General features: G+C 48.1%; 1 protein-coding gene across 2 annotated transcripts in view; it reads left to right on the plus strand.

Moving 5' to 3' along the window:
* Positions 1-12,106, plus strand: part of smtnb (smoothelin b) — a 772,002-nt gene that overhangs the window by 248,230 nt on the left and 511,666 nt on the right. For both annotated transcript variants that reach the window (XM_072486160.1, XM_072486170.1), the window contains exon 5: positions 2,204-2,364. In XM_072486160.1, the coding sequence (XP_072342261.1) occupies positions 2,204-2,364 (161 nt within the window). The remainder of the gene's footprint in view (positions 1-2,203; positions 2,365-12,106) is intronic.

Genomic DNA, 12,106 nt, shown 5'->3' on the forward strand with positions numbered 1-12,106 from the left:
CGTTTTCAGTTCCCCCTCGGCCAATGCAGCAGCAACCCTATTTCTCCCCCCCCCCCCCCGCTAGATCCAGATCTAGCTCTTTTGCTCCCCCATAATACTTCTGTAAGTCAGCTGACCCCGGCTTCCCCCGCCTTCCCGTTGACCCCCCCCCCCCCGTGGAAATCCCTCCTCCTCCTTGCGCTCCTCCATCCCGCCCCTCCCTAACGCGGGAAAAAGCCCGCGCTTTCCTGAGCCAGCCCCGCCCCCTGTTGCGGCCTCATCCCAATTCCCCCATCCCCAGGTCTCACCTCCCTCCAGCACCGGCGCCCACATTCCTCACAGTCTCCCCATCAAAACTCTTCCCCCATCCATCGTCCCACCCATGAAACATTCTTTACCCATATTTAAAACCCTGTATACAGTCAATATCTCCCCCACAACCACAGACCCTCAGTTTGCGTCCAATTTTTCCATTTGGATAAAGGTCCAAGCCTCTTCTGGCGCTTCAAAATAGTGGTGTCGATCCTGATATGTGACCCACAGTCGCGCAGGCTGCAGCATTCCAAATCTCACCCTCTTTCTATGCAGCACCGCCTTGGCCCGGTTGAAGCCAGCTCTCCTCTTTGCCACCTTCGCGCTCCAGTCCTGGTAGACTCGGATCACCGCATTCTCCCATCTACTGCTCCGCTCTTTCTTGGCCCATCTCAGGACACTCTCTCTGTCCGCGAAACGATGGAACCTCGCCACTATCGCCCTTGGCGGCTCACCGGCCTTGGGTCTCCTTGCCAGGACCCGGTGAGCCCCTTCTAGCTCCAGGGGGCATCGTGCTCACATATGCCCCAGCATCGGCCCCCTCCACCCCTTCAGGGAGACCCAGAATCCGGAGATTCTTCCTCCTCGACTTGTTCTCCAGGACCTCGAATCTCTCGGCCCACTTCTTGTGCAGCGCCTCGTGCACCTCCATCTTCACCGCCAGGCCCAAGATCTCGTCCTCGTTCTCGTTGGTTTTGTCCCTTACCTCTCGGAGCTCTACCTCCTGGGCCTTCTGGGTCTCCTTCAGCCCCATGATTGCCGTCAGCATTGGCGCCAGCACCTCCTTTTTAAGCTCCTCCACGCAGCACCTGAGAAACTCCTGCTGGTCTGGCCCCCATGCTGCTCGATCTCCGCCATCTTGTTTTTTCCCCCTCGTTTCTGCCGCTGCTCCAAATCCACTTTTTCCCCCGCTCCACTTCTGGTCCCCTCCATACACGACTGAAGGGGGACCTTGCTCTCACCTTCCCACACGGGAATCGGTCAAAACATTTCCGTTGGGGCTCCTCCAGAGAGCTCAAAAGTCCGTTCTAGCGGGAGCCGCCGAAATGTGCGGCTTAGCTCCACATCGCCGCAACCGGAAGTCATCGCAGACAAATTCAAGGCTCACAAGCAGACTAGCTGTTTCTGTACCCCGCTATTGATTCCTGGGTAGTGGTCGAGTCGGTAGCCCCATAGGTTTGTGTTCCCGTGGCCCGATTCAGTGCCTCGTGCATGGTCTCTGCAGCTCTACCCACTGCAACAGTAAGTGTACTTACTCCGTTTGAAGTAAGTCCCCAGTAACTCGCAGTTGTCTGATAGCTTTTTTCTATTTTAAAAACCCTTTTACTTGCACTAGTGACTGTCGCAATCGACCGGGCATTTCGGCTATGCGGTGTCCCAGTATTTACTGGCAAGTTGTTTTTACTTGCCACAATGATGATTTCACCTCGGAAGTTGACAATATTTATCCCAACCTCACTCCCGACGCCTGGATGTCCAACAATGATTCCTTCTTCTGGCTCACAAAATCGTTGTGGAAAGTTGCTTTCCTCCTGTTTCTTTCTGTTACATTCCAGATCTCGTCGCCAGTTTTTCTTTTGTTATGTTCTTTTGTAGCAGCAAAGAGAAAGAATCAGAGGCGGCACACGCTGGGTTCATATAAATTAGTACAAGGGGTTTATTTTACAGGATTCTTCTCAAAACAGGGTACAATGGTGAACTCCACAGAAGCCCGCAAAACGGTCCAATGACATAGTTGTGTAACATGTGACATTACACCAGCCGATGGTATTGCTCTGATATATAACTATTACCCATCAGTATTATGTTGTGTTTTCTTTTTATTGATTCATGAACTAACCTAAGCAATTTAGGATTGTGTTTGTAAGCTCCTAGTCTACTATCTTAACCAGTGACCTTTCTATTTCTTCAGCTGCATCCCTTGCAGAGAAGCCAATTGACATGATAGTGCACAGTAGAGCACCGCAAAGTGAAAGAACAGCCAGCACTTATCATCTGGACATCGCACCACAAACAACATGGCCAAGCAAGGACCTATGCACAAAACACAAGGAGAATGTTCTTCAAAGACGAGTGAGTGTTTCATTAATGTTTCATCCTGAATTAATGAATTATCTAGTTTCACTTCTATGTGTTGTGCAGGTTTTTAACCATCTTGATGATTGTTTTTAAAAACAAACCACTGCAAAAGTATGAACTAAGAACTAACAGTTTTACAATTCCAACCCCCCAACATAAATTGTATTATGTGATTGGTTCAAAAAGAACAACTTGCATTTCTAAAGCACCATTGAAGTTAAAAGTTCCAAGTTAATTCACAGAGGTGTAATACAAAAATGGGCACCAAGCCAAAGAATGAAACAGTAAGAGGAGTGACCAAAAGTTTGATTAAATAGATTAATATTAAAGAAAGTTTTCAAAGAGAAAGGAGGTGTCAAGAGGTGGAGGTGTTAAAGAAGGAAATTCAGAACTTGGAGCTAGTGGTACAGGTACCAGTAGTGGAATAAAATAAGTGGGGGGGGGGGGGGGGGTCCACAAAATGCATAGTTGTAGTGTAAAAAGAACACTAAACAATTCTAGTAAAGTTGTAGAGGATTAAGGTTATCTAAATAGAACCAAATTACTATAATAATTGCTCGTAAACATGATTCCTATCCCTGCATCTCCCATGCCCCCCCCCACCCACCACCAACCCACCCTCCAACCAGTCTCATTCTTTAAATCCAAGGAGATATTATTTATCATAGAGCTGGGAATTTAATGCAAACAATTTATTTATTTACCTCATGCCTTTTAAAAAGTTAAAATTGCACATTCCAGGCAAGAAGCGTAAAATGATTGATATATGTAGAAACACCAGATTTAATTCTGGATTATTTGAACAGTAAGCTAACATTTTGGTAAAAATATAGGCATGCAGCTTTCAGCTTAACCAGAGAAAATCAAAGTCCAGTAGATTTAAGATTCTGTATGGATTTTGATTCTGCAAGTATGTGTGTTGTATAAAATTTTCAGTTTAAATGGCATATGCCAGCTGCCAGAAAGGAAATGATTTGTGGACTTCCGGGTGCGGCGATGACCAGCTCAGTCGCACGTTTCGGCACCTCCCGTTTTAACGGACTTTTGGGCTCTTATCGGGAGCCCCAACGGCAATTTTCAAAGGCTAAACCCACTGTGAGGTGACATAGAAGGGAGTCCCCCCGGATGTGAATGGACAGAAGAGATAATAGTGGCCAGATTACGGAGGATCCTCTGGAGCAGCGGCAAAGAAGGGAAGTGAGAAGCAAGATGGCGGCGGAGGGAGGCCAGTTGGTATGGGGCCTGGAACAGCAGGTGTTCCTCCGGCGATGTGTGGAGGAGCTCAAGAAGGAGGTGCTGGCGCCGATGCTGCAGGCGATTGAGGGGTTAAAGGAGGCGCAGAAGACCCAAGACATGGAGCTCCGTGGAGTGAAGGCAAAAGCTGCCGAAAATGAGGACGAGATACAGGACTTGGTGGTGAAGACGGAGACGCATGAGGCACTGCATAAGAGGTGTATGGAGAGACTGGAAGTCCTGGAAAATAGCTCGAGGAGGAAGAACTTAAGAATCTTGGGTCTTCCCGAAGGGGCAGAGGGAGCGGACGTTGGGGCATATGTGAGCACGATGCTCCATACCTTAATGGGAGCTGAGGCCCCGACAGGCCCCCTGGAAGTGGAGGGAGCGTATAGAGTCCTCGTGAGAAGACCAAAGGCAGGAGAAATACCTCGAGCAATAGTGGTGAGGTTCCACCGCTACAAGGACAGGGAGATGGTCCTGAGATGGGCGAAAAAGACACGGAGCAGCAGGTGGGAGAACGCGGTGATCCGCGTGTATCAGGATTGGAGTGCGGAGGTGGCGAGAAGGAGGGCGAGTTTCAATCGGGCCAAGGCGGTGCTCCACAAGAGGAAAGTGAAGTTTGGAATGTTGCAGCCGGCAAGGCTGTGGGTTACACACCAGGGTAAACACCACTACTTCGAGACGGCAGAAGAGGCGTGGACATTTATCGAAGAGGAGAAGTTGGACTAGATTGGAGAAAGAGTGTTTGAAATGAAGTAGTGAGGTGGTGGCAAGGGACTGTGAATCAGATGGGGGGGAGGGGGGGGGGGGAACTTTCTTTCCCCTCGAAGGGGACACACACGAAGAAATGTGGGCGCCGGTGGGGAAGGGGAGGGGGAAGGAGAGAGGGAGCTGCGCCATCAGGGGCGGGGCCGAGAGGAAAGCGCGGGCTTTGTCCACCCGCTATGGAAATTGTGGCGGGAAAAGGGGGCGCAGGAAGGAGGGGGCCTCACATGATGGGAGGCTAAGGATAAACGGGGGAAACCGAGGTCAGCCAGAGTTTGCTGACTTCTGGAAGCAATATGGGGGGAGCAACTAAGCTAGAGAGGGATCTAGAGGGGGGGGGTTAACTGGGTTGCTGCTGCTAAGGGGAAGGGGGAGCTGTTACGGGATGGGATGGTCGGGACGGGAGGGCGCCGTCGGGGGGAAAAGCGGGTGCGTGGGAACCGGGTGAGGAGCTGGTCTAAAAAAGGGGATGGCTAGTCGACGAGGGGGGGGGGAGTAAAGAGCCCCCCAACCCGGTTGATCACGTGGAACGTGAGAGGGTTGAACAGGCCGATTTAAGAGGGCAAGGGTACTTGCGCACCTAAAGAAGCTAAAGGCAGACGTGGTCTTGCTTCAGGAGACGCACCTGGAACTGGCAGATCAGGTCAGATTAAGGAAAGGATGGGTGGGACAGGTATTCCACTCGGGCTTGGATGCGAAAAATAGAGGGGTGGCAATACTGGTGGGGAAACGGGTATTGTTTGAGGCGAAGAACATAGTGGCGGACAGTGGGGGTAGATACGTGATGGTGAGTGGCAGACTGCAAGGTGAGGTGGTGGTGCTGGTGAATGTATATGCCCCGAACTGGGATGACGCGAACTTTATGAAGCGTATGTTGGGGCACATCCCGGACCTGGAGATGCGAAAGTTGGTAATGGGGGGGACTTCAACACGGTGCTGGACCCAGGGCTGGACCGGTCCAGATCTAGGACAGGGAGGAGGCCGGCAGCGGACAAGGTGCTTCAGGGCTTTATGGAGCAGATGGGAGGAGTGGATCCCTGGAGATTTACGAGGCCAAGGAGTAAAGAGTTTTCCTTCTTCTACCATGTCCACAAAGTGTACTCCCGGATAGACTTCTTTGTCCTGGGAAGGGCGCTGATCTAGAAGGTGGCAGGAACGGAGTATTCGGCTATAGCCATTTCAGATCATGCCCCACATTGGGTAGATCTGGAAGCAGGAGAGGAAAAGGAACAGCGCCCACTCTGAAGATTAGATATGGGACTGTTGGCGGACGAGGGGGTATGTGTAAGGGTGAGGGGATGTATTGAAAGGTACCTAGAGAATAATGATGACGGACAGGTCCAGGTGGGAGTGGTCTGGGAGGTGCTGAAGGTGGTGGCTAGAGGGGAGCTGATCTCCATAAGGGCCCATAAGGGGAAACAAGAGGGTAAAGAAAGGGAGAGATTGTTGAGGGAGATTTTGAGGGTGGATAGGCAGTATGCAGAGGCTCCAGTTGAAGGGCTATACAGGGAAAGACGGAGATTGCACACGGACTTTGACTTGTTGACCACGGGTAAGGCGGAGGCACAATGGAGGAAGGCACAGGGAGTGCAGTATGAATATGGAGAGAAGGCGAGCCGGCTGCTGGCCCAACAACTTAGGAAGAGGGGGGCGGTGAGAGAGATCGGAGGGGTTAGAGACGAGGAGGGAAAGATGGAATGGGGAGCGGAGAGGGTGAACGGGGTGTTTAAGGTATTTTACGAGAGGCTATATAAGGCTCAACCCCCGGAAGGGAAAGCGGGAATGATGCGTTTCCTAGACCAGCTGGAGTTCCCGAAGGTTGAGGAACAGGAGATGACAGGACTGGGAGCACAGATTGAGGTGGAGGAGGTGGTAAAAGGAATTGGGAACATGCAGGCAGGGAAGGCCCCGGGACCGGATAGGTTCCCGGTGGAGTTCTATAGGAAACATGTGGACCTGCTGGCCCCACTTCTGACGAGAACCTTTAATGAGGCTAGGGAAAGGGGGACACTACCCCCGACGATGTCGGAGGCGACGATATCGCTGATCCTGAAAAGAGACAAAGACCCGCTGCAGTGCGGGTCATACAGGCCTATTTCCCTCTTGAACGTAGATGCCAAGCTTTTGGCCAAGGTGATGGCGACGAGGATAGAGGACTGTGTCCCTGGGGTGGTGCATGATGATCAAACGGGGTTTGTTAACGGGAGGCAATTGAATGCTAATATACGGAGGCTGCTGGGGGTGATGATGATGCCCCCACCGGAGGGGGAGGCGGAGATAGTGGTGGCGATGGATGCAGAGAAAGCATTTGATAGAGTGGAGTGGGACTACCTGTGGGAAGTACTGAGGAGATTTGGATTTGGAGAGGGGTTCATTAGATGGGTTCAGCTCCTGTACAGGGCCCCGGTGGCAAGTGTGATTACAAATAGGCAACGATCTGACCACTTCCGACTATATAAGGGTACAAGACAGGGATGTCCCCTGTCCCCGTTACTGTTTGCGTTGGCAATTGAGCCACTGGCCATAGCGCTGAGGGGCTCCAGGAAGTGGAGGGGGGTACTTAGAGGAGGAGAAGAGCATCGGGTGTCATTATATGCGGATGATTTGTTGTTGTATGTCGCGGACCCAGTGGAGGGGATGCCTGAGATAATGCAGACACTCAGGGAGTTTGGAGAATTTTCAGGATATAAATTGAATATGGGGAAGAGTGAACTGTTTGTGATGCACCCCGGGGAACAGGGCAGGGGAATAGACGATTTACCGTTGAGGAGGGTAACAAGGGATTTCCGGTATTTGGGGATCCAGGTGGCCAGAAACTGGGGAACCTTGCATAAGCTTAACTTGGCACGACTGGTAGAGCAGATGGAAGAGGACTTTAGGAGGTGGGACATGGTGCCCCTGTCATTGGCGGGCAGGGTGCAGGCGGTTAAAATGGTGGTTCTTCCAAGGTTTCTTTTTGTGTTCCAGTGCCTCCCTGTACTGATTACAAAGGCCTTTTTTAAAAAGGTGGACAAGAGTATTATGAGCTTTGTGTGGGCTGGAAAGACCCCAAGAGTAAAGAGGGGATTCCAGCAGCGCAGTAGGGACAGAGGGGGACTGGCACTGCCGAGTCTAAGTGATTATTATTGGGCCGCCAACGTGTCAGCGATATGTAAGTGGATGAGGGAAGGGGAAGGAGCGGCGTGGAAAAGACTGGAGATGGCGTCCTGTAGGGGAACTAGCCTAAAAGCACTGGTGACGGCGCCGTTGCCGTTCTCCCCGAAAAAATACACCACAAACCCAGTGGTGGTGGCAACTCTGAAAATTTGGGGGTAGTGGAGACGACATAAGGGAGTGACGGGTGCCTCAGTGTGGTCCTTGATAAGGAACAATCATAGGTTCGTCCCGGGAAGGATAGATGGGGGATTTAAATCTTGGCAGCGAGCAGGAATTGCGAAATTGAAGGACTTGTTCTTAGACGGGACGTTCGCGAGTCTGGGAGCATTGACAGAAAAATACGGGCTGCCACCTGGGAATGCATTTCGCTATATGCAAGTGAGGACATTTGTGAGGCAACAGGTGAGGGAATTTCCGCAGCTCCCGGCGCAAGAGATCCAGGACAGAGTGATTTCGGGGGCATGGGTGGGTGATGGCAGGGTGTCAGATATATATAGGGAAATGAGAGATGAGGGGGAGACGATGGTGGAGGAGCTGAAGGGAAAATGGGAGGAGGAGCTGGGGGAAGAGATAGAGGAGGGGCTGTGGGCAGATGCCCTAAGTAGGGTAAACTCTTCGTCCTCGTGTGCCAGGCTCAGCCTGATACAATTCCAGGTCCTACACAGGGCGCATATGACTGGAGCAAGGCTGAGTAGATTTTTTGGAGTGGAGGATAGGTGCGGGAGATGCGCAGGAAGCCCGGCGAACCACACCCACATGTTCTGGTCATGTCCGGTATTGCATGGGTTCTGGGTGGGTGTGGCAAAAGTGATTTCAAACGTGGTGGGGGTCCAGGTCGAACCAGGCTGGGGGTTGGCTATATTTGGGGTTGCAGATGAGCCGGGAGTGCAGGAGGCGAGAGAGGCCGATGTTTTGGCCTTTGCGTCCCTAGTAGCCCGGCGAAGGATTCTACTTGTGTGGAAAGAAGCTAAACCCCCCGGGCGTGGAGGCCTGGATCAATGACATGGCAGGGTTCATAAAATTGGAGCGGATAAAGTACGCACTAAGAGGTTCGGCTCAAGGGTTCACCAGGCGGTGGCAATCGTTCCTCGACTATCTCGCAGAGCGATAAGGGAAAATACGAAAGGTAGCAGCAGCAACCCGGGGGGGGGAGGACTCATTTGGGTCCTCAGAGGTTTTAGGTGTGTGTTTATATATTAGTTATATTAGATTTTACGAAGTTACTATTTTAGTTACTATTTCTGTTGTTTCTTATTTTGTTGTTGGCAGTTGCCGTTAGTTAGCATATTATTTATTTAAAAAACGATCAATGTATATATTATTACAAAGTTGTAAAATGGGAAATTTTTGTTTTTGTTTGATCGAAAAACTTTGAGAAAATATATATATTTTTAAAAAAGGAAGTGATTTGTGAACTCTCATTAAGAGTTGGTCGACTTGCAGATTGCTTAATCACATATAGCTCTGTTGTGAATGCTATTATTTGATTTTATCAGAAGCTGCTTTAACTGCAGTATTTATTGTAAGTTGTTGTCATAATATTACTTGGAAATGCATAATTTTAAGGGGAAGTTCAGCACACACCTTATTGCTGTGCCTTTGATTGGCTGCTCAGTATCTTGAATCACCTGATAAATGTGGCTAATTTTTAATGAGCTCTAGTATGTCACATTGGAAAAAAATCATCTGTAGAAATCTGGCAATAACGTATTGCATTTGCTGAATATATACTAGATTTTCAAGTTAAGGAGATGCTTCTCTGCTGCCTTCACCAAGGACTTCAGATAACATCAGCCTATTTTCTTTGTTATGTTGAAATGTAAATACTGGTTTGTAGACTGCGCTTGACCTCGGAGTCATGGGTATGGTATGTAACAGAATACAATTTTACATCTGTGGTCATGTTTCATTTGGTAGAGGTGACTCTGTTAAAATGGTTCACATGCAGTTCTCTCTTCATCAAAAACAATCAGAAATAAATCACTCAACTTGTTCAAATACAACTGCGCCAGAGGTGCACATACTACTTCATGTCAAGGTTTTCCTCCGGAATGTTACCATGGTCAGCAACAAATGCGGGATACAGATCTCAATTTGATTGCTCTCCTGCAATTTAAATGTTTTTAAAATCATTTATTTGAAAATTATCCAACTATCTGCATTTCCGTTCTCAATTGATTTTAGTTGTCACACTTTTTTGTTACACTTTAATGTAACTTTTTTCCATGATAAATTGCTATGTTCACATTAGTTATGGTTTAATTATGTATTATTATGTAATCAAGTGTCCTTGGAGAAATGTTCTCAGTTGTCTGTGCTATCTTGGTGATACCTGGAATTTTCCGCAAATATGTTTCACCTGTAAATTCCAGTGTCAGACATGTTTGCTTTTCACCAATTGTACCCAGTTCTTGTCCCCCTACTTCTCTTCTCCTCTTCCTCCTACCTCTCCTCTTCCTCCTGCTCCCTCTTTTCCACCCTTTCCCAGAGAGTCAGAAACAAGAGAAAATAGTCAGAGAGAAAAGGCCAGCACGGTAGCATAATGGTTAGCACAATTACGTCACAGCTCCAGGGTCCCAGGTTTGATTCCCGGCTTGGGTCACTGTCTGTGCGGAGTCTACACGTTCTCCCCATGTGTGCGTGAGTTTCCTCCGGGTGCTCCGGTTTCTTCCCACAGTCTAAAGATGTGTCCCTTAGTGTCCAAAATTGCCCTTAGTGTTGGGTGGGGTTACTGGGTTATGTGAATAGGGTGGAGGTGAGGGCTTGGGTAGGGGTGCTCTTTCTAAGAGCCAGTGCAGACTCGATGGCCTAAATGGCCTCCTTCTGCACTGTAAATTCTATGATTCTATGAAATAGAAACACCAACATATCAGGGACTGATAAAATAATTACTATATTCTCTGATATACTGTATGCAATGCCACTTGAGATTGACTGGCATAAATGGTAAATTGTACATGTAAATTGTAAATTGCACTGCCTGTTAACAAACCTGTCACAGAATCTAACCATCTCCCCATGACATTCAATGTTATTACCATTGCTGAATTCCACACTATTATCCTGGGGTGGTTGGTATCTAATAGGTTCTGTTGATGGATATTAAATACCTTGCAGTTGCCTTAAAGGTTAAATACCTTGCAATAATAAGTTGAACAGGGTAATTGTCATCAGATGTGTATATGTTGCACCCAATTTGTGAAACTACCCATTTACCATAAAATGATCAGTCAGATTGCCCATTTCTTGAAATGGGAAGCCTACCTGCATTGTTCATGAAACAGGCAGTTTGACCACTTAGTTAATTTTTAAAATTATTTATTCATGGGTTATGGGCATTGCTGGCTAGCCGGCATTTGTTGCCCATCCCTAATTACCCTTGAACTGAGACCATTTCAGAGGTCATTTAAGAGTCAACTTTATTGAAAGGGAACTGGAGTCACATGTAGGACAGACTGAACCAGATAGGCTTTTATGACAATCTGCAATGATTTCATGGTCATTAGATTTTCATTGAATTCAAATTTCACCATATGCTCTGCTGAGATTCAAACCTGGGCCTTTGGATTAGCAGTCTAGTTACAATACCACTATGCCACTACCCCCCTTCATGAAATGGGCATTGGAAAACTTGCCCAGTTCATGAAATGGCCAACATTTGTGAACGAAAAGGTTACATTTCATTTAAAAATGTATAATCTCCTTGATTGTGTTCACTGCCATTTTATGTTTCATCCAGTATTATGCCCAAACAATCCAACTCCATATAGTGCCGTATGAAATAATCACTTTTAAAAAAAAATAGAATTTACAGTGCAGAAGGAGGCCATTCGGCCCATTGAGTCTGCACCGGCTTTTGGAAAGAGCACCCTACCCAAGGTCCACACCTCCACCCTATACCCATAACCCAGTAACCACACCCAACCCTAAGGGCAATTTTGGACACTAAGGGCAATTTAGCATGGCCAATTCACCTAACTCGCACACCTTTGGACTGTGGGAGGAAACCGGAGCACCCGGAGGAAACCCACGCACACACAGGGAGGATGTGCAGACTCCGCACAGACAGTGACCCAAGCCAGAATCGAACCTGGGACCCTGGAGCTGTGAAGCAATTGTGCTATCCACAATGCTACCGTGCTGCCCTTCTGTCCTTCATTATCTGCATGTTAACTAGGTCGAAGTCCACTTGTCCATGTTCATTCAAGTCGTTGACAATCAGAGGTCTAATCCACCTTTGGTGTTTGCAGGGATTATACTAGTTAGTATAGATTTCTATGCTTGTACACTGATTTATAAGAGCTGTGAATGTCATCATATTTTCATTGGCAGATATGAATTGGCTTTTTGAGACTTATATTAAATTTTACACCCTTCACCATCCACTATTTTTGCCTATGTAGACGAACTTGCATTTGTTCATGTTGTTATAGAGCAACTTAATACATGATGTTAAGCTTGTACACTGCAACAGGCATGAGCAACAATTCCATAAGTATGATTTTAAAACTCATACATAGCACTGGCCATTTCATGAATTGGGCTTTTAAACTGCCTATTTCATGATCCATACAATGTC

The sequence above is a fragment of the Scyliorhinus torazame genome, chromosome 1 (assembly GCF_047496885.1).
Source record: "Scyliorhinus torazame isolate Kashiwa2021f chromosome 1, sScyTor2.1, whole genome shotgun sequence".
In the NCBI taxonomy this organism is placed as follows: domain Eukaryota; kingdom Metazoa; phylum Chordata; class Chondrichthyes; order Carcharhiniformes; family Scyliorhinidae; genus Scyliorhinus; species Scyliorhinus torazame.